This window comes from Sceloporus occidentalis, unplaced genomic scaffold (assembly GCF_023333645.1).
Source record: "Sceloporus occidentalis isolate IW3139 unplaced genomic scaffold, rSceOcc1.0.p SCAF_3, whole genome shotgun sequence".
Classification (NCBI taxonomy): Eukaryota; Metazoa; Chordata; class Lepidosauria; order Squamata; family Phrynosomatidae; genus Sceloporus; species Sceloporus occidentalis.
Window position 1 is genome coordinate 119,108,080 of NW_028316983.1, and position 23,752 is coordinate 119,131,831.

General features: G+C 42.6%; 1 protein-coding gene across 1 annotated transcript in view; it reads left to right on the top strand.

The window, feature by feature from the left end:
• LOC149316634 (astrotactin-1) overlaps positions 1 to 23,752 on the top strand; it is a 260,561-nt gene that overhangs the window by 67,533 nt on the left and 169,276 nt on the right. The window contains exon 2 of the mRNA XM_089518325.1: positions 22,029 to 22,216. Coding sequence (XP_089374451.1) covers positions 22,029 to 22,216 — 188 coding nt within the window. The remainder of the gene's footprint in view (positions 1 to 22,028; positions 22,217 to 23,752) is intronic.

Sequence of the window (23,752 nt, forward strand, 5' to 3'; positions counted from 1 at the left end):
GATTGAAACTGATCACACTAGGATCAGAACCTGTTTCAAATGGGAATGATGGTCATATAAACCGATCAGCAATTTGCTTTAAATCATAGTGGGAATGAACCTTTTGTTAGGCTTGACATCTTGGGAAAACATGAATTTGGGAACTGTGTATTAAGTTTAGCCCTATTCACTTATTATTATCACTATGTGAGGAGGAGAGCAGCTAGCCCCTCATCCCCCATTTCATTGCCCTCCTATGTTTGGAATGTGATGACCCTGAAGCAGAGAGCCTCTTCTGTCAGTGGACACTCTCTACTTGCCTCAGAACCCTGATTTGTCCAGATCACATGCATGGATAGCAGGAGACTCTTGCTTCAGATTCATTGCCCTTCACATGGAGAGGGTGAGGGATGCGATGATGGGGAGCAGAGATCAAGGTGCTCCTTGTCTCATATGTTGATACAATATGTGAAATTAAATAGTGAAGAAGACTAGTATAATTTGCGGCATGGTATAATAATTTGAGCGTAGAACTGCAAATCTGTAGACCAGGTTTGAAACCCTGCTCTACCATGGAACCCCATTGGGTGACCTTGGGCAAGTCACATTCTCTCAGCTTTAGATGAAGGTAGAAAAGTTGTCAGTTTAACCTTACTTTGGCGAGCATTGACTTGCCTCACACATCTAAGGTTATGCAGTGGTCGTTGCTGCTTCCAGGGTCTATCAAGCATAAGCAGTGAGTTTTAGGTCAAGGACTGACCTAGTGACTGAAATCTGGGTCAGGCTTGTAAATAGCCCTTTGCCCAACTGCCTGTGGCAAGTAAGGAACCATTCATAAATTGGAGACGTCCTTTTTCATGACTAGTGTAGCAGGCCCATTAGTCATTTTTGTGGGTCAGTTTTGCAAGCCTTAAATAAAAATATCAGTTTACCTTGAAGCCAATAACCTTTTAGTGTTATGAAAGTGGGAGAAATATTAATCTTCATTTATCCTATTCTTACGTTCTGAAGGGAACAAAATGACATTCATAAAGCCCCACCTTCCAAGGCTACTTGCTCCAGAAGCCTCCCTCTGCAGCTGCCATGAAGGATTGTCTCACCATTGGGGCATCAGTTGCCCCATTGCCCCTTGTGATACAGTGGGGCACTGACGGATGACAAGGCACAGAGAAGTTAACCAACTAGGAAGGAAGGCAAAGGAGGATGAAAACTTAGGCAATTTAGAAAGACAAGTCACCATGTCAGTGACTTGGTGATAGTTTGGAAAGCAGGAAAGAAAAAGATTGAGGATGAGAGGAAGAAAGAAAGCAAGTTTAGGTGGAGGAGAAAAAAACATGGACAAAAGAAATATCAGCAAAAATGACCAGGGACCAAGGAGAAGGTGGAGACTTAGGGCCTCTCCAAGTGGGAGGAAAAATCTTTGGAGTCATCCTCCGCCCATCTAGAGCCTTCCTAATTCCTTTGTTCTTGTACAAACTGACTTTATTTTGAAGATTCACATTATGTTTTCTTCATCCTGAAATATTTGCTTGCAAGGCTCTGGTATTACCAAAGATTTTTCATTCTCAGTCATCAGGTCACTTTAAATTAACCCAGTAGTGTCTAAAATGAAATATATTTATACTTGTTTGTCTATTTCTGTTGAATTGGAAGCAGTGAAGATGGCTGCCGCCAAGTAAACACAGTATTGTTTCCAAAACACAGGTTAGACAGAGATCAAGTGAGGGAAAAGGGAATGTTAGTACTAAAGCAAATAGATCCTACTGTTTATCTAGTGGAATACTACTAAAGTACTTAACACTTTGACTGTAATACCTGAATAATAATATAAAAGGTGAAGTGGGTATTGGTGAAAATCAATTTCTGAAATGTTGCCTTGATCCTGAATGTGACACGTAATCAGAAGGAGGGGAAGGAAAAGGAGAAGGACACAAGGGAGGGAAGGAATGAGGGAAATCCAGGATACTTCAAGGAAGAGACTGGATGCAAACACATGGATTTGTTGATATGTGCCTTCAAGTCACTTCTGACTTATAACAACCCTAAGGTGAACGTATCATGGCAGAATTTGTTCAGAGAGGGTCTGTCCTTGCCTTCTTTTGTAGCTGAGAGAGTGCGACTTGCCTAAGATCTGTCCTTGCCTTCCTTTGGGGCTGGAGAGAGTACGACTTGCCTAAGATCACTGCATTTCCATGGCTGAGCGGTGATTTGGACCCTGGTTTCCTAGTCCAGCACTCAATCCACTATACACGCATCCCTCCATATTTGCAGCTTTGATATTTGCAGCTTTGATTATTCACTGATTTGATTAATATGTTCTGTCTAGAAATATCTAGGTCCTCCAGTGCAACTCTGTGGTCAACTTTAACTAAAGGTTGCACTGAAAGACCTAGAGATTCCTAGAGAGAATACTCCACTAGGCATTTGTAGCTCCTCCAGTGCAGTTCTATGGTCAGTGTCTGTCGGATGTTGACTACAGTGTTGCACTGAAAGACCTAGAGATTCCTAGAGGTGTGTCTCCTCAGGTAAAAACATGGTGTTTTTGTGAGTTGTGGTTTTCCCAATAATCATGGGGGTCTTGTGCCCCTAACCTTAGCGAATATGGAGGGACAAGTGTACTCGGTTTTTTGTTTTTTTGTTTTTTTGCTTCGTTAGTTAAAACACTTGTTGGAACACTAGTTATCACTTGCTTTCTGCCTTTCTCTGAATTTTGTAATGCAGTTCTCAGCTGGGGGTGGGGAGCATGCATGAGTAAAGTTTGCCTACCTTAGGATAAAATGTGTATTTTGTGAGGGGAAGATGTTGAAAAGTAAGTCAGTTCTAGAAACGTCTGCAGATTGCTGTGGAACAAATGAAGAAATCATGAATGAAAATACAAAAAACTGCCATTGCCTGAAAACTGGCTGTTCCACCGTGATCTGTGTGAATGTGTGTTGGAAACTGAATCCACAAGAGTGGATTTGCTCTTTTCATGAGGCAAATCAACATCAGTGTTTCACTTCATATGGGTACTATTATCATGTTTGACTTCTATGTCTCATTTTGCCTGATGAAGTTCTTTAAACAGTCTAATGCAGACCTGTGTCACTGTTGTGCGGTGTAAGTTGTCTTACTTGTACAACCCCCCCCCCCCCAACACACACACACAGAAAGCCAATGATTATGACCCCAAACTTGTTGTTGGTTCAGGGCACTTGTGCATATGTGATTTTCACATTAGAAGTTGAAACCTATAAATATTAAGGGCATGCTTAACTGTAACCGTTGAGGAAATACATCTGTCATCTTTTTCTGCCAATTCCTTGAAGTCCCTGGCACATCTTGCTGCTGAGAGACTGATTGCCATGAATGCAGAAGGAGCCGGCTCAGTGAAGGTGAAACGGATTTCTCCCAGTGCTTTGCTTTCCACAGGCGAATGACCTCCTGCTGCTGCAGAGCCTGTTGGAAGGAGCCTGTTTCCCAGCTGTACTAAGCCTGCCACATTCAAGACCTTGCTGATTTATATAGATCATCAATTTGACAATTATACACACCTGCAGGCTTAATTGCCCCCATTTCCTTGAGCTGTGGACAGATTTATGACTTTATCCAATTCGTGTAACTCTGAAACATGCTTGATTAGGCCCAAAAGTCCCTTGCACTGATCAGTCTCTGAACATTGCTGGTCTGTGGACCCTGTGACAGATTCTCCCTCCCTCCCTGAAAGACGAATTAATGAGCTGCAGTCAGCCAGATCCTCTTTCCACTCTTTCTTTTTATTTGGCATGCTGGTGTATTTTTTCCTGAAGCTCTGTGTGTGGGATGAAGTGAATGTGACTTAAGATTGACAGCTGAATCTGGACTGGCAGTGAAAAGTATGAGACTTGCAAATACCAGGGGCAAGACCCATAGTGACCTTGCATCTCTGCAATGCCTTCCTCATGAATGGAGTGGGACAGGTGACAACAGCTATATCTTTTGCCCCAGAAGTGGACAATATTACAGGGGCTGCAGTCCTACATACAGGATTTCCACTCCCTTTCTATGTGCTGCAGATGCTACACCACTGAATTTTACTGGTGGTGGATCACAGGCCAAGGAACTATTGCTTTGCTTCAAAATTAATGAGGGTGCAATTTTGCACCCTTATCATTCCCAAGTGTCTTTTTCCTAAAGAAAAATGCAGCAATGTTTTGTTTTACTGTAACACTTCACTCCATAGCCTCACACTTTCAGCAGCACAACTTTACCTTTTATTTTTAGTTGGATAATAATAATTTATTTATTTACTGCCTTAACTCCCTCCCTCCCTCCTTCTTCCACCGAGGCTTCTGCCCTGGCTTGGCTTTGGGGGCGGAGGCTGGAACCCCATTGACCGGAGAGAGCTGGAGCGGGGCTGAGGTCTCATAGCCTCCTGCTCCCAGACCCAACACCCCAAGCCAGCTGTGGCTCTGCCCTCCTCTGGACGATGGGGCTACAGCCTCCACCCCTGAAGCCAAGACTGGGGCAAAAGCCTCGGAGGGGGAGGGATGGAAGGGGGAGGGATGGAGGGAGGGAGGAGAAAAAAGGGAGAGGGGAGGAAGGATTTCAGTTCCATTGTCTCTAATGGCTGCATGCATGCGCTCAAATCTGTGGATTGCAAGTCCACGGATACTGTGATCCCGTTGTACACATATACATATACATATACGTATATTACAGTGCAGCCTTCTTTTACGCGTAAAAGAAAAAGCGTGTATGCTTGAACCCCATTACAAGTAATGGGGCTTCTGCTCGCAGCAGCACAGGACGGCGACGGCGTGCACGTGTCATGGGTGCACACGCCATTGTTTCTTCTGGCACGTGCCGCCGCCTATTCCAGTGCTGCTTTCAGCATATGCTGAAAGCAGCATAAAATGCACCCTGCGTATGATGCGGGCACACTATATATAAAAAGCAAACCATGATTTTGCCATTTTATATAAGGGACATCATTTTACTATCCATTGTATTTAATGGGATGTGAACATCTACATATTCTGATAGGAGGTCCCAAGGGCCCACTGTAAGTAGACAATCATATTTTAAAAAATTAAAACAGATTAAATAGGAGAAGGGGAGGGATATACAGCCAGCTGTCCCAGTTCACCATGGCCCACAATGGGATGTGATGTAGTTCAGTAGCACATTATTCTTCTTCGTGGTCTCTGCGAAGCACACAAATGGGTTATTCTGTGTCTGCACAGCAAATTCGGATCTTACTGGAACCGCTAGGGAAGACTTTGGAGGTAGCTCCAGCCACCCTGTATATAGGCCCGTTGTCTTCCCGCCGTTTCCTAGTTCCTTTTGTCTGCTGCATGAGCAGCATAGGAACCTCACTTGAAATTGCTCCTTCCTTCTACTTTTGCTTCTACTTTTTGACCATGTTTTGGCTCTTGACTTCTCTTTTGGATAATGATTTGGACTTGGTTTGGACTCTGATCAACAGTATTTTTCGGCTTGTTTGACCATTCTCTTGTCTCTCCCTTCAGTTTTGATGATGTCCTCGCACTCTTTCAAAAGATGCACCAAGTGCAGAGGAAAAATTCCCAGCCAGGATGGACGCTCCATGTGCCTCCTTTGCTTGGGAGAGATTTGGCCCTCACAGCTCCTAAGGCCGCTTCTCCCGCCGACGATGTTAAATCCTTCGCCGAACAGGTGATTTGCACGGGCAAAGCTCTCCATGTCAAGGTTCTCCATACCGACTCTCTGTGCCCTCATTGCAAGACCTTTACACCGCAGGCCAGGAAAAACAGAGAGATGCGCCTTCGTTATCTGCTCTATGCGCAGATTTTGAGGCCTCCCGCTCCTACTAAGGTCAATGCCAAGGCTCCTACTGCCGAGGTCACACCTTCCGCTGAGGTTCTGCAATTTCCCCCCACAGAGAAACACAAACTGGAGGACCAGGGGTCAGGACACGCTCCCTCCCCTAAACGCAAAAAATCCTCAGATGGCTCCAAGTCCGACAAAAAGCAGCACAAGTCTTCTCAGGACAAGCCCAAAGATGCTTCCCACCACAAGGAGAAGAAACCCCGTCTTTCCACCTCATCAGAGGCCGACTGTCGGTCTCGTACCGACCAACCCTTGCCTCCTCCAAATCCGGACTTGGGTTTGGTACCATGCGGCTAGCTGCCCACTCAGCCCACAACACCGCTTCCATCTCGAGAAGACCTCCACTCTCCTCCTCGAGCTGAGTCTTTTCCAATTCTTCAGGGGCTCCCGGAACCATACCTACCCTCTGACACAGAGCTTGATGCTTCTCCTTGTCAGCTTCCTGACCCAGACCTCACAGCATCCCTGTCAAAAGTCTTTCCCAGACTTCTGACCTCGTCCATTTTGATGAAAAACTTGATGATGACTTACGGTCTCCCTGAACCTGCCGGGAGAGACCTCATTTTTGACGACCAGACTGGGACCTACTACCTCCCTCTTGATCCTTCAGAAGTTAGAGCTGGACATTATGTCCCAAACCCTGATACCGACAAATACCAGCTTCCATCTCGCACTGCCTCCGCTTCGACTGTAGCCTCTTGGTCCCATCCTCCATCTGCGCTGACCCATGCTGACCAACCACGTCTTCCACCTCAGAAGCCCCTTGTTTCGGCTGTGCCCCACCTGTCTTCATTCAAGCCCCTTCCACAGAACTTCAATTTCATCCAAGTCGCCCGACTATGTGGAATCTGACTATTCCGAACTCCGTCAAGATTTGGCCCTCACAGCTCCTGAGGCTGCTTCACCCTCCGATGATGTTAAATCCTTCGCCAAACACGTGATTTGCGTGGGCAAAGCTCTCCGTGTCGAGGTTCTCCATACCGACTCCAAGGCTCTTGATCTCATAGATGAACGCATCCGGGGTAGGGTCCCAACGTCTCCTTCGATCCCATTTTGCCCCTTAAGCCAAGACCGTTACCCCCTTCAGGGATTGTCTGGCTCATTTTTACCGCGCTTGGGCCTCCATGACATCTGACTTTGGGTCATCAAGATTGTCTGGAGGGGCTATGCCCTCGATCTCCAACATCTTCCCCCAAGGGATAACTTTGTTTCCACTCCCCCTTCAGACACCCTTCTCGATGAAGTGTGATCTCTTTACACCAAAGGGGGCATCAAACCTGTGCCCCCTTCTCAAATCCAGGACTGTTTCTTTTCCAAATACTGCATTTTCTCCAAACCAAACAGAGGCCTCCATCCTGTTTTAGATCTCCATGCCTTAAATTCCTTCATTGACTATAAGCGTTTCCGTATGGTGACTCTCGCTTCTATCTTGCCCCTTTTATAGGACTCAGACTGGTTCACCACTGTGGACCTTCTGGATGCTTATTTTCACATCAGCATCCGAGAAGACCACCGGAACCTCCTTGCCTTTTCTGTCGGTACCGACTCCTTTCGCTATGGTGTTTTGCCTTTCGGACTCTCCACGACTCCGTGGGTGTTAACCAAGTGCATGGCTGTCGTGGCAGCATTACTCCGCCAGCAAAACATCATAGTCTTCCCATACCTCGACAATTGGTTGTTTGTGGCCCCGACCAGATCCATGCTCTGACCATCTCAGCTATCCTCTTTCCGTCCTTTGAATCTTGGGACTTAGGCTCCACCCAGAAAAGTCCACTCTCTGTCCCACGCAAAGACTGAGGTTCATCGGCACCATGTTAGGTTCCACGACTTTGAAAGCATACCTTCCCCACGACAGGTTCAACAACCTCAGGTCTTCCATCCAAGTCTGCCTTGGCTCTCGTCGTATCCGGGCAAGGATGGCTCAGGTGGTGCTGGGACACATGGCATCCACAACGTATGTCACTCTGTGGGCCTGGTTCCATATGCACCCCTTCCAATCTTGGTTTCTGTCCATCTTCAACCCAGCCTACGACTATCCACAAAAATGTATCACCATCCTGAGACTGGAGGCTCACTCCCTCCATTGGTGGCTCGACCCACAGAACACCTGTGCGGGAATTCCCTTCCTGCCTCCTCAGCCCCAGGTCAGACTCACTACTGATGCCTCCACCACCAATTGGGGAGCCCATTGCACAGACCTCTCCGTCAACGGGACATGGTCCCCCGTAGAGCTCCGCTACCACATTAATGCCTTGGAGATTTTAGCAGTCTGGAAAGCCCTGAAGTATCTTAAAGTCTGGATATTTAACTTCCATTAGCAAGAAAAGGGGTACTTCTTATGAGATAAAGGATGTCTCAGATCCTAAAAGATACAGAAAATGTCCTGGATCTCATAGGAAGTACATTTTCATTTTGGACTGTTTCCCCACTTGATGGCAGGATATTTTCCAAGCATATCTTCAGTCACGAGGACTAGTAGATTATTTTTTAAAAGGAAAAAAAAAAGCAAAAATCCAACTATGGTGCAATGTTTCCTTTGTTACTATGATTATACAGAGTTGCAGAAGATGAATGCTCCCTTCACTGCCTTACTTTGAATGAACACAGAGGCAAATACTGAAGCAAAAGCCAGGTTTTGGCAATGAATGTTCTCTCCCTTTGGGTAGATGATGAACAACCAGCCATCTTTGTTCCATGCGTCAAACTAGAATTTGCTAAAATGATACCTAATTCCCTTTGCCCTTTTGGCCCTTGCTGTAATGAGCACTTAAACAAATTAGCCTGCAGGAATGGGTTGAGGTTTATGTCCATCTCATCTCTGTAATGCATCCCTCCATCCATCCACAATTGTCCATTTAACCTAACCTTCGCAAATATGTTCAGATGCTATGCCAAGTGCCTGGCAGATGGTTTAGAATAGATGGCCATTACCTTGACTGTCAACCTGTAACACATATTAATTACCTCTGCACAAACCTTCTTAGCTGAGTTGTGCAGTGAAGGTGGGCCTGGAAATTTTGCTTGCCTTTGTATTTCTATGAACCTTTGATTTTTTTAAAGGTGTGTTTTAATATTTACCTCTGGACATTTTCTGCTTAAAATACACCCCTTGACACTCTTTCATTCACTTATATAAAGATATTTACCCTGTATCTTTTTCTCTTGGACTGAAAAAGCAGCTTGGAGAGAATGATTTGGAGCTGAATAATAACCAAAGGTGAAAGGGCTGAGCAGTCTCACTGTGCCTGTTTTGCTGCCCATTGTACCAGTTGTCTGCCCAGACTGCTTTGGGTTAGAAATGACTCCAGACACCTAGCCCAGAAGGTGTGTATGATGCCAATTGAGCCCTCTAGGGAACCTAGCAGAGGGAGTGGGGATGGCTGTTTTCCAGGCAGAGGCTGGCTCTGATCATTCCGCCTTGTTTGAGTGGGACCCTCCTCACCCTAATGGTGAAATCAGTTCTTTTTGGTTTTGTTGGATGAAGCTATAGAGAGGACTGATGTATGAATATTTAAATACGGTAATACTGCCACTTAGATCATATCAATTATTTTTAATGACTTACGCTTTGTGGCTTTTGTGTGAACTCCTTTTAACAATGTAGAAAATTCAAATACTCTCTCACTGGGGATTTCTCGTGTTTGGATCATTATATCATTTCAATTTTTAGGGTGGAAAATTACTGGATGAAAATATTGAATTGGCAAATTGGGCTTTAATGGCAGGGTCTTAATACTTATGATCAAGAAATAAGACCCAGATTTTTTTAAAAAAAACTGAACAAGAACCACAACTATGGATTTAATTTTAAAATCAGAATTGAATAATGTAAAAAAAAAAAAAAAAAAACCAACAACAACCCAAGACTCTAAGGATTTGCTAAATTCTGAATATAACATTTGATTCAGGTTTTCTTTGTGCATACATATTGCTGTTGTGTTTTAACTCTTCGTGCAACTTTGGGAAATGGGTGTATTTTAGAAATTAAGTAGATTACTGAATCATAACAAACGTCATAAGGGAGGGGGACAGATTCTTGATTTATTTGTGGACTTTTGCGTCTCGAGACTTTCACAGTGTTGTACATATTCTTGTAAGGGGCTATATGACAATTTCTCAGATGTGAAGCCACACTTCTTAGGGGGTGACTACATGCATCTGTGGCTGGCATCTGGCGAAACGTCAGGAAAAAACTCTCCTAGAACATGGCCACATAGCCCGAAAAACCCACAAAAAACTATGGATGCCGGCCATGAAAGCCTTCGAATTTATATTTATTACTGTTTATTAAATAACAATTATTATGCGTATTTCTCCACCTGCTAGCATTACCAAAGCTCAGTACAATAAACTAGATTTAAAATATTCTTTATAAACAGATTAAAAACAAGCTTTAAAAAAACAGTGTTAAAAAACAAAGGCCATATGAAATAATATAGTCTTGGTTCCTCACTTGGAAGGTAAGCAAGGGTGGAGACAGCCTGACATCCACTGGGAGGCAGTTCCACCATTGCGAAGTTGCCACAGAGAAAACCCTATCCCGTATACTTGCCAAACTAGCCTTTTGGGTTGGTAGTGCATATAGAAGGACCTCAGCTGTATTACTGATTATCTCTTTTGAAAATCTCAAATTATGGGCAGGTTCATATGGGAACAGATGGTATTCTGGCTCTGGTGGTATCAGATATCCTAGCTGTAAGCCATTTAGGGCTTTAGAGGTATAACCAGCACTTTGATTTATGTTCAGAAACAAATTGGAAGCCAGTGCTGTTGGTTCAGGACTGGTGAACCAATTGCATATGGTCTTAAAAGTACATGCCAGACAACTGTCTGGTTGCAGGGGTAGCCCCTAGTGGAGCCCAAAATAGTACTATAATAAAGAAGGAGTTAAAACATGGATCATTATGGCCAAGTTCGCCGTCCCTACAAAGAGGCCCAGCTGGCACTTCTGCTGAAGCTGGGCAAAGGCACTCCTGTCCACAGTAGCCACATGTTTATCCACTGCTGGATCCAACAGACTGTGTTTCAGGCCTTTCAGAAGCAATGCATCCCCACTCAGAACCTGATCACAGGTTTGCTTTTCTGGTGAACAAGAGAAATGACTTTTCTGGATCGAGTGTCAATCTGTTAATTCACACGATTCAGAACTTCCGCAGTCTGCCTGGCATTAGCTATAAAGAAAGCAAGCAAGAAAGCAATAACGAAATAGAGAAAGAGAGAGAATGTGAAATAGAGATTGAGAGAAAGACCTGGGTCATCAACATAGTAGATTGCAAAGGGGATCACTTGTAGCTGTCACTATTATCATTGGTTTGATATTTTATCCACTAACATTTTGTTTGTTTTTTGATTTTAAACATTTTCATCCTGTGTCAAATGCAATTGTAATTTTATCCCCAGCACACAGCTTGTTCTTGTTGTACTAGATACAATCATTCTATCAGAATGTTTTGTAATAGACATTGTTTCACAGACAAATAAAATTATTGCTTAGGTCATCAGTGCAGAGCCAGAATGGTGTAGTGGATTAGTCGGATTTTAATATGCAGTTTTAATCTTACACTGTTTAATCTTGTTTTTTTTGGGGGGTGCATTATGTATATATGGATGCATTTTAACTTGTTGTATGCTGCTTTCATTGCCTGAGAAAAAATGAGATAGAAATTTAAAATTTATTTATTATTTTTATTATTAGTGGCTTGAATTTTGGACTAGGTCTCTGAGAGGATTCAAATCCACCCCCACTCAGCATGTAAATACACTGGCTTACTTTGATGTTTATCACACTATACTCTTAAAGTGCTACTATTCCACTTTGACTCCTCTAGCTGCCTCCTGTTGCATTCTGGGATTTGCAGTTTTAAGGAGGAGTATTTAGAATTCTCAGGCAGAGAAGTTCTCTTCCTGAGAATTCTAAATACCCCTCCTTAAAACTGCAAATCCCAGAATGCAACAGGAGGCAGCTAGAGGAGTCAAAGTGGAATAGTAGCACTTTAAGAGTATAGTGTGATAAACATCTTTGAGTTAATCACACTCTCTCAGCTTTAGAGGAAGGCAGTGGTAAAACTCCTCTGAATAAATCTTGCCAAGACAACCCTGTAATAGGATCAGTATAAATTGGAATTGACTTGGGGGCATGTAACAGCAATCGTCACCATAGTTATAAGACCCTGTCGCCAAAGTGGATTATTCCCTTATTGGTTTCATTTAAATGTTAAAATGCATGGGGGACAGGACTGTGCCTCTAAAAGTCCATCACTTAATGGCCATGGGGCTGAGCAAAAGCTTCTGGCACCACTTTCAATGTTCAGCCAAATGGGACTAGAATCCCCTGACTCCAATATCATATGAACCACCCAGAAGGGTATATCATGGTCAATAGTACTGAATGTCATTGAGAGATTTAGCAGAACTGACAGGTCTGACTGCCCCCCATTTCCTGTTCCTGGTGAAGGTCAGCAGGCAAATCAAAGCTCTTGCTGTCCCATAACCAGGCCTGACCCTAAAATGGAATGGATCTAAATAATCAGTTTCATCCAGGAAAGTGGAGTTGTGCTGCCACAAATTCCTCTAAGGTGCTGTCTGCATGGGGCAGGATACTCTGGGGGCAGTCCTAAGTATTGTGGCTCCACAGCTGTCCCAGCCTGCCCCTCTGATCTTGCACTGCAGCAGCTGTCTGCATGAGCATCAGGCTGAGCTGCCTGGTGTATCTGCTGCTACTGTGGGCCACTAACGTCTGAGGTCAAAACAAGGTGCTCAGTATTGTCACATGGCTGAGTGTCTTGTTCTGATCTTAGAGTGAGCAACCTACAGCAGTGGCAGATGCACTGGGCAGCTTAACAGGATGCCCACGTAGACAGCTACTGCACAATGGGAACAGAGGACTCCAGATCTTCTTGGAAAATCTGGAGTAACACTTACATTTTAAAAAAGTTTTTTAAGAGTGTTATGCCCAGGGTTTCATGTGAAACATGCCAGATGTCATCCAAACTGCTCACGCCAGAACCCAAGCCTTCTGAACAGGACTACACGATAATAGGTGGGGGGAATGAGCCTTTTGGCCCATGCAGACAGGGCCTTAGACCTTACCTAGAAGAGAAAGTTTTTTTACTGGCCAATCATTGTCTAGGGTGGTGGGGTCTTATAAAAAAATCTTAAAGGGTTTACGTCTCTTTATTCCAGAGGAACTGGAACACAGGCACATTTCAAAGAGGTTTAAAAACCTCTGGCTGCAACTGCACTGCAGATATAATGCAGTTTGGCACTCCTTTAACTGTCACAGCTCAGTGCTATGAAAATCTGGGATTTATACTTCTGTGAGATATTTAGCCTTCTCTATCAGAGCTCTCTGGTGCCACAACAAACTACAAATTCCAGGATTTTATAGCACTGAGCCATGGCAGTTAATGTGGTGTCAAACTGCATTATTTTTGCAGTCCAGGTATAACCCCTTCCACCAGTTTGGCCAGCAGTCATCTAGCAAGTGCTTGGCCTAACTTTTTTTAACATCTTCTCCAGTTCATCAGGTTGAATAAACTGCACCTGAGCCATCAAAACATGCAAACAATTACCTCCTCAGAATCCAGCCTCCTTGTGGATTCCAAATTGGAATAGAAATTGGTATTTTGACAGCAAAATGTTTTGCAAATTAGAATGTAATAACCCCTTATCTACATGAAATAACTGCAGCCCATGAGGTTGTGATGATGTCATGAAGACATCATGAAGACAAAGAAAACCTTTGCAAAAAAATAGGCCACCAAATTAACTCTGTCTTTGTTTTCAGTTGGATTTTTCTTTAGTCTTTCTCTTCACTTTCTCACCCAAGCCCTTCATTGCTTTCATTGATTCAGAAAGCTGGGGAGCCCATGTTCTCCACCAAGTAGAGCTTTTGTAATTCATCATCATTCGGATGTTAAAAAAAAATATCAAAATACTATAAATTATTCATAAACAGAGAATTAGAGAGAGAACTTATAAAGCAATACTTGATAGAATGGGCAAAAGATTTAGGACACCCAATTCCATTGGAAGCATGGGAAAAAGCATGGAAGAGGATAAAAACATTTACCAAGTGTCAAGATTTGGAAAAAAAACTTTCTAAAAGTAAGCAATAGATGGTATGATACCCCAGCAAGGTTTAAAAAATGCTTAAATTAAAAATGATGTATGTTGGAGATGTCATAAAGATAACGGTTCAATGATACATATGTGGTGGAAGTGAGAATGTTAAGATCTTTTGGGATAAGATACATAAAATAATACAAGAAATGCTTAATATAACATATAAAAAAACCCTGAACTATATCTGTTAAATATGACATCAATACTAAAACCAGAAGCTGAGACCAAATTATGGCGAATAATACTTTACCTTATTACATCAGCAAGGTTAATAATTGCTAAAAACTGGAAATAAGAGGAAGAGTTATTCAGGCGGGTTACAGACTGCCCACTTGGGGAGGGCTGTACCCCCCCTTTCCCCGGAGTATCGGGGCCTCAGCGGCCAAAACAGCAGCCACTGAGGCCCCGATCCGCTGCTTTCCAGGCTGCGGGGAAGCGGCAAAAGGCCACTTCCCCGCAGCCTGGAAAGGGGTGTCCCTGGGGCTTCAAGCCCCAAGGACACCCTGCGGCGGCGGGGAGGAGGAGCCCCTTTCTCCTTTGGTCCGCTGAGCGCAGCCGTCTGGAGGCTGTGCCCAGCGGACCAAACCTTCCTGCTCCGTGGAAAGGGCGCATTATGCTCCCTGGCGCGGAGCGAGGACGTCACATCCGCACTGCCCCGTATAGAGGCGGCGCGGTTGTGACGTCCTCATGGAGGCGGCCTTGTGGAACGGCCGCCGCCATTTTGTGCATGCGGAGCGCGCACTAGGGTTAGGGGGTGCGGAAGCACTGCCCCTTTCTAACCCTAGTGCGCGCTCCACATGCACAAAACGGCCCGTTTGTAACGGGCCATACTAATGGATACTAAGATTTAATGAGATTAGAGAAATGGATAGATTATCGTACATGATAGATGCTAACAGATTAGACAAAGCAGAAAAGGAATGGTTACCAATCGTATTGTACTGGGAAAAGAAATGGGGTATTGACAGAAATTTACTACAATAAACTCCTGGAAACACTATAAGAAAGAAAACAATGAAAATACATAATTGATCAGGAGGAACTAATTAATTTACAGTAAATTCAAAGTTATGGAAAGAGAAAATAGAATAAGGAGAATGCATTTAGATTGCATTCCATCATAGCGGAGAAAATGGAAAAAATATATTAGCTCTAGATTGGAAATAAAGAGGTTTTGTTCAAGATTTTATTTAAGAATTATTGAGTATATTAAAAATTATAGGAAGTTAACCTGTATATATTATTTGACAAACTCTTTGTAGATATAATGTCATGATATGGTCTATTGAAACCTGATAGAAGGAGGTATTGAGAATTATACTACAGCTATAGTAAGATCAGAGACATTATATATGTACAGGGGAATGTATAAACTGTTAGGGAGAAGCAAGAAGAAGAAAGAAAACAAGTAGCACAAATAACATTTGACGTGGGAAGTGCAAGATAAGGAAGATGAAGAAAAGAAGAAAGAAATTTATTGTAATATATTACGTATGACATGGTATTTTTGTGATTATGAAAATAATTAATAAAGATATTTATATACTCATCATTATTCAGTGGTATGCTAATGGCTTTGTTTATATCTTTGTCAAGTTGGTCTATTGACCTGTGGAGTTTGGGGCAGGTGATGTAGCTGTTCCTCAAGGACTTCCAGATCATGGGACTTCCAATGTCTGTGCAGGCAGTCTGTGTATAGGGTCTTGTTGTTAGACTTAATACAAATAGGATTAATACTAACTTGAAGCAGCTAAAAAAAAATGCAATTTTATGCTGCATCAATAGAAGTATAGTGTCAAGGGAAGTAATAGTGCCACTGTATTCTGCTTTGGTCAGTCCTCACCTGGAATACTGTGTCCAGTTCTGGGCATCACAATTCAAAAAGGATGTTGACAAACTGGAGCGTGTCCAAAGGAGAACAACCAAAATGGTGAAGGGTTTGGAGACCATGTCCTGTGAGGGGGGACCTAGGGAGCTGGGTTTGTTTACTCAGGAGAAGAGAAGGTTAAGATATGATATGATAGCCCTGTCTAAATATCTGAAGGGATATCATATTGAGGATGGAGCAAGTTTATTTTCTGCTGCTCCAGAGACTAGGACACAGAACAATGGATGTAAGCTACAAGAAGAGAGATTTCACCTTAATATCAGGAAGAACTTCCTGACAGTAAGAGTTGTTTGACAGTGGAATATGCTGCCATGGAGTGTGGTGGAGTCTCCTCCTTTTTGAACAGAGGAGAACAGATGGCCATCTGTCGAGGGTGCTTTGATAGTGCATTCCTGCATGGATGACCCTGGAAATCTCTTCCAACTCTATGATTCTATGAATGTTCTTTTGCATTTTGATGGGCATGGACTTGCTATATGCCTTCTCATGATTTTCATTTTTTCCTTACATTCTAATATCTAGGGATGAACCTCATGAAAACAATTAATTGTTTCTATTTTGTAAAAAGCTAGAGAGTTCTGGATACAGAATTGCTGCTATCTCTTGTCCATATTTTCTGAGTTGAAATCCAAGACTTGCCCTGTAGTGAGATGTGTATAGGAAGATGCTTGTGTACGTTGAATGTCCAGAAGCTTGGCATTCCTTCCTATAATGGCAGGTAATGTTGGACAAGTTTTATAGGTAGGTAGGGGGAGATTTTGCATGCATCGCAGAGTCTCAGCTTGAAAGTTGCTGTGGATGTTATATAGCCCTGCTTAACACAACATTGTGCTGAGTGACAAGCCTTCAGTGACACACTTTTGAACTTTTTAAACTATCTGTTGGTTCTGTGGAAAGGAATGACATGAGGGTTATAAAGTTCTTTGCACGCTAAAAATACTATAGAAATAATGACTGATGGGACTGCTGTTTTAACTACTGAAATATATTAGTGATTACAAGAAGAATGCCATTAAAGGAACAGCCCTCTCAGTACTCATGATCTGCTTAAATAGTCAAAGGCTTGCTTATCCCTGACTGTATGGCTAACAACACTTTTTAAAGAAAATACTTTAAAATTATCTGTGTGTGAATCTTTGGTAGAGATTAAGCTCACTCAATTTGCACAGCTCTCCTTTTTTCTTTATTGTCTCCTCTCTTGTATTTGGGGTTGAATTATATAGAATTACATAGAATTACATATCTGTGAAGCCTGTAATTTAACTAAGAACCTAGGTAGAAAAAAGGCATATTGCCACTTCTGCCTATCCTGTTCAAATCTCAGGCCAGTAGAAGGAGTTGTGGCTGAAGGACCTGTTCCCTTCTACCAAGTACTCAGCTACTAAAGGAAATCGGTTGCCCTTGGCAGCTCTGGCTTTGATGAGTTCCATCATTTTTAGCCTCTTCCAGTCTGCCCTCTCATCCAATCGGAAGCACATTTGCTTAAATAGTAGGTCTTTGCAATCAACAGAATTGTGTACTTGGTAAGATGTAGCCCAGTCCAGTAAATTGTCAGATGTGTGTATGTGTATGTATGTGTGTGTGCATGTGCATGTGCATGTGTTTGTGCATGCACACACACACACATACACATAGGGAAGGGGTGATACTGTTGTATGAATGCAAAATATATGCAGTAGCTTAGATTCTTTTTCTTGTGTGTGTGTGTGTGTGTGTGTGTGGGAGTTGAATGTTAACTAAGTGGTAAGTGTAGCACTTAGGGAAGGGCACTGCTAATTCAGAACTGAGTAGGCCAGGCCCTGTGGTGCTGCAAATTTGCTCTGAGTTTTATTCCCCCCTATAGAAGGAACTATCCAAGGTGATGAATTGATTTTGGGCACAGGTACCTTAGATATCTCCTTTAATGTCTTTAATAAAAGCCAGAATGGACTAAATGTACTTGTGACAGTAGTGCTGGTTGTGCCCAGGGCTGGACAAAGGCATATTGTGCCTGAGAAAGAATACAAATGGTGTCTTCATCCATGTTAGTCAAGGAACATGGTGCCCAAAGTCAGTGAAATTACTTTGGTACAAGATGGTGATGTTTCAAAGTGACCTATCTTTCTACAAACCTGCTAGTAAAAAAATGCAGCAGCAACAAATTAATTATCTAACAACTTATTACCCCTTTCTGACTCTCAAAATCTGTTGCCTGAGGCAGCCATCAATGGGAGCACCAGACCACCTTGCTCCTGTCCCCAGATTTTCCCTACACAGTCATACATTTGGATGCATACTTACTTGGAGAAACTTACTGATAACCTAGACTGCTGTGGAAACAGAGATGCTCCACTTCATAGCATTGAACCCTGCATGAGAAGACTTCCTAGTGTGATGGTGCCCATGGCTCAAAATATTCTAATAGCTTGTATACTGAGGCAGCAGCTGCCTCATGTTGTGCTAGTGAAGTAACAGAGGCCTGCAGGTACAGGAGTCCTTCAGTGCACATCCCTTATTCCTTGTCAATTTTGCAGCAAGGACAGCCCTTGTAGAAGCTCCTTCATGAGAACAGTGCTAGATATGACCTCTGAAGGGGGAACATTCTTTGCTTTAGCCCAGGGCAGCCTGTATACTACACCCTCTGTAAGAACTGGGTATAGATGTCCTTGGCATGTTAAATTATCTGTTGATGTTTTTTATTATTCTGCACAAAGTATAGAGCTGGTGAATGTCTTTGATGGGATAGCACACTTGGGGCCAAAAAGGGAAAGAACCGCAGAGTACAGATTTCAAGTTCAGAGCTTGAAAATTATTGATGGTAGGCCTGGTTCCCCTGTGTGGCTTCCATTAAGGCCTTGGATGGGAAGCCATTAACACTGGTATTAACTTCTAACATCTAGATTAAAAAAATAGCCATCTGGAGCCAGGGGTTAATAACAGAAAGGGAAAAAGCTAGTTTTCCTTCAGAATCTAGCGTATGGCAGCATCAGACGAGACTGGAGATCTTAGTGCCTATTGGAAGATGGCCTTCTCAAGCTCCCAAATGACTCAGTAGTGATAATGGCAGCAGATGCTAATTGTGGTGGCCATCTGAGAAAGGAAAGTGGAGAAAAACGAGATGGCAATTCTCACAGAACACAGAATGCATGAGTAGCTCTTAGAGGACACTCTCATAAGACTTTTGTCCCTCCTGCACAAACTGCCTCTGTGTTTGGTGCTCTGCTGCTCTTCTGAGTGTGCTATGATTCCCAGGGGCCCTTCAGTTGCAACCAAGGCCTTTCCAAATATTACCAGAACACACTTTTTGACCTCAACCCTTGAGTGTGGCTTGACTCCTGTTTCTGCTGGGATTAGCCTGTTGTGGGATTAGCCAGGACTCTGAAGAAGGATGAACGAATAGATAGTGAGAGTAAGATGTGATGCAGTAGGGACTTGGTTGCAATTTAATGGCCCTTCTGAATTCTGTAGTGTTCAGAACAGTAGTAGGCTGCACATGGAGGCAGCTAGTGGAAGCAGGTACTTATATGATACAACTTAATGTCCCCTGTAACTATTTTCCTTGAGCACCAGTGCAAGATGACACCCAGTGGCTGTTTCACAGTGGAACCCTGGTGTCTGCTAAGGTTTGATACTCTCAAATGGGAGTGCCACCACACTGGATTATCCTGAATGCTCTACTCCCTTTAAATATAATGGTATAGTAAAATGGTATCCCTTATATAAAATGGCAAAATCAAGGTTTGCTTTTTTGGAATGGTATATATATATATATATATTTTAGGCCATGGATGGTTGAATCTGTGGATAAAGAATTTGTGGATATGGAGGGCAGACTGTACTCTTATAAACCTCCAGAAATGCTATATTCTGCTCATTTTACAGCTGATTTTTTTTTTAAAAAATTCTACATACCTTGGTGGCCCAATAGTTAAATGCTAGTACATCCCTATCAGTGAATTCGACCCCAAGGGGCTCCCAAGATTGACTCAGCCTTCCATCCTTTCGTTGGTCAGTAAAATGAATACCCAGTGTGTTGGGGGCAGTTGGCTTACATGTTGTAAGTCACTTAGAGACTGCTTTGTTCAGTATGAAATTGTATAAAAATGTAAATGCTATTGCTATTGCTATTGCTATTGTTACTCTTCAGCTGGCCCATACTATGTCCTGGTCATTCAGTGTCTCTGATTGTATCTAGACAGAATTGAATGCTCCTGCAGGATATGAACTTACGCTAACTTTCTGATCTTCTTAATTGTGTTCTTGAGGAATAATGGGGTATTTCCTAATCATATTAACACTTTTAGTTTAATACCAGTAGTTAGCTTTAAAGGTATGGGGAAAAAATGACACACTTAAATCTGGCAATATCTGAGAAGCCAGATTTTAAAATCCGTGAATTGAGTGCTGCTTCAGAGTTGAGAGATGTGAATGGGTTGCCTTTTCTCAGTATTAACTTACAGTACATCATGGGTCAGGAATAACAGGCTAGGTGACAGTGATAACCTATATATCAAATTGGGAAGAGGCTGTAGTCAGACATGCTCCTTGAGTAGCTGTGCATGGAGCAAAGCAAAAGAAGAGGCATGCAAGACAAGGGTAGAAGCTGAAACATGCCTGTAGATATGAATATATGTTTGATGATTTCATTCTCGCATGTGGTTTTGGTTTTGGGTTTTTTGGCACAAACGTTGCTCTTTGTACATAAAGCGTGTTTTCACCCTCTCCCCATTTTCAGATAAAAGAACTAACATACATTTCTACACTGAATAATTTCCAGAATAATTGGGATCTGTGAATACCAGGCAGAAGCTAGACACAATTATTGGCACATTGTTATTCTTCCTGACCATGCCCATTTTTATTTATTTATTTTGTGACCAGGAAATAAAAAATGACAAACATTCCTTCCACTCCTATTGTAGATGAGCAGGAACAGGTCTTGTAGTAGCTCAGACTAATAGAAAGCTTTCCTGGGGGTTAGGAATAATCTCCTGGCTTGTTCTGGTCTGATGGTCCATGGTGAATGCATCTGATCTCTTTACAGCTCCCTCCTTGGATCTGACCTGAATGGTCACAAGCCATGTAGGCTCTTCCGATAATAATAATAATAATAATAATAATAATAATAATAATAGATTTATTTATAGCCCACCCAGTCACAAAGAATCTGGGTGGGTTACAACAGTGAGAAAAATACATAGCAATGTACCCCTCAGCATCCTAGCTTAAGGCAGAATGTGGGCCTGACCCTTGACAAAGACAAGTCTGAGCAGTTGTTCCTACTTGGAAAAAGCCTTGCTAGCAGGTCAGTATAGAAGCTTGGAAAAATAAAAGCCATAAATAAAAATAAAAACCATAGATAGCTGATAAGACAAATTTGATAATAATAGTTATTATGTAGTGCCACAAAAGGCTAAGCACATAACTCATTGAAGTGCAAAGCTGAAGTTTTTGGCAGGATGTAGGGCTGGTACTCCCATGAAGCAGTGTGTGTCCCAACCATGAGAATCACATACTAGCAGGTAGGGCATCAAATTGCACATCCTACACACTGGTGGAAGGACTACCCACCTGCTTCTGGAAGGCATCAGTATGGCAGATACTCTGACGAGACCTGAGAGCATCATTTTCTATTTGCAACAAGAGGATGGTCAGGGGGTCTCTCTAGGGCCGCTACCTGCCTTCTGATTTGTTTCATAGATCCCCTCAGAATGAGATGGCACTAGCAACAGAAAATCTCATGTAGTTCTCTAGAGTGAATGACTTGTTCTGGGGGAGGAGTGTCCTTTTTCAGAGGAGGGCACTGTGGGTGAGGTATCTTCATGTGGTACAGGTCATTTTGCAGCTCAGCCTGGCAGGTGAATTTAGATGTCAGCCAGTGAAAAGTTGCTGGCTATGAAAGGGCTGTACACTTTTGTAAAGTCATAGTGCAACAGTTCAATAACAGTTTTGGCCTGGTTAGCAGTCTTGGCTGGGGTATCACAAGCCTGAGCTCAAAAGCAAATTAGCAAGTAGTTGAATCCATAGATTTACTTTCCTTTTTTCATGACTATCCTTTCTATTTGTCTTAAGCTGGATAGTGCAGATTGCATGAAACCCATCTGTTGGTAGTGATGAGAAGAAAATTGCTCAGTGCACATTATACCTCTAGAAATATGCACTTTTTTTAAAAAGGTGAAGCACATTGTTCAATGTTTCATTAGGTACATTGGTCTTCTTTCATCCACAGAGATTTCTGGCAATACAGAAGATATCCCACTGGTTCGTTGGAGGCAGCAATGGCTGGAGAATGGCACACTGCTCTTCCATATCCACCATCAAGATGGCACTCCCAGTTTACCTGGCTTAGAACCCACAGAAGAACCTCAGAGCGAATCAGCTGAAGAAGAACTTAGGATCCTTCACATCTCAGTAATGGCAAGTATCTATTTTGCTGTGACATACGCATGTGTTGCTTATTCATCCTTTATTTCTTTGTAATTCACTCTACAGGCGTAGGTGTTCTTAAGAGTAATTTTGAAGTGAAAAGTCTGATAATAACGAATTGTACAGTAGCTACTGACATTTTACGTAAAAGAAAATGTGACGTTAATATGGTGGATCTTCTGCAGGCGGTCTGAAAGATTATTAAGGAAGCCAAAACAGTTTCTGTAAGACAAGTGAAATTGCTTTGGATGGTTCCAGTGTTTCATTGCTGATTTCCACTTCAAGTAAAAACCAGATCTAAAGATTCCTCCATAGAAAAAAACATATAAAGACTTTTCTAGTGAAGCAGAGAAATTCTTTGTGAGTTCTCACTTATCTCTAACTGCATTGCAGTGACTTATACCAGTTTCTTCCAGCCTAATGCCCTCCAGCGATCATGGACTATTACTGAAATTTTGTTGTCTTCAGTTTTGAGGCAAGAATCTATGTTACCCATCTTTCCTGGCAATAATGGGTAGCTAGTCCATACAGAGATACAGGTCTTATGGCTGACATCTCTTTGCTGTAATCAGCCTTCTTTGCTGCTAATAACCTTCTTCACAAGAGTATGTTGGGAAATGGTCAGTGGTGGCTGGTGGCTTGGATGCCAGCAGGGTGGTACATTCACTCTGGGAATGTTAAAAGAACTCTTCATGGAACTGAACTCACAAAATCGGTTCAGTACCTTGGATTGCTTCTTTAGAGTCTGGAATAAAACCCAATGTGGATTCACTTCATCACTGACATCGAAGCCCCCAGACGAAATTGGAAATGTGGGGACAGGAGAACTAGCAGCAGGAAGGGCTGCCAGGCTGGGAAGTGCTAGTATGATGCCTGCCGATTAAGAGCCAGACTCAGAGGAGGCTTGATCTTGGTTTGTGAGAGGCTTCTGGGTTTTTAGAATTGGGAAAATTCATTTCTGAATTCTCCTCCCCACAATTTTGAGCTTTGAGCTTTGGCACCAACTCTAATGCTATTGTACTCTACTCTCAGTCTTATCCGCTTTTATACATATTGGCATTCTATGGATTCTACCCATCTTCCAATGCTTTTACCTTATGACAAGTTAGTTTCTGCCCAGAATCTTTGATTTTAGCTTTCTTGAGCACACAGAACTTATTGTCTTGCAGGTGTCTTGGCGTCTGTCCTTATGGTTTATTGGTAGCTATCATGGTGAGAGAAATTCTTCCTCATAAGCCCACCTTCTTGCTTGATTTCCTCATATAGACTTCTTACAAGAGAGAGACAGGAAAAGCATAGAGAGACGGAAAAAAATACAGTAGATGCCAATGAGGAAAGGAAACAAAAGATCAATGTTGGAGAGGCAGAGTTTTCTCTTTTAAGCCATGTTGAAGAATTGTACAATTCCTTTTTCCTGCAGCAGATAATTAGCTGGAGACAATGTGTCGTCGGGCAGTGCTGATACCGAGGACGGGGATGTTTAATGAAGCCTGCCTTAATGAGAATGTCAATATCTCTCCCAGATTG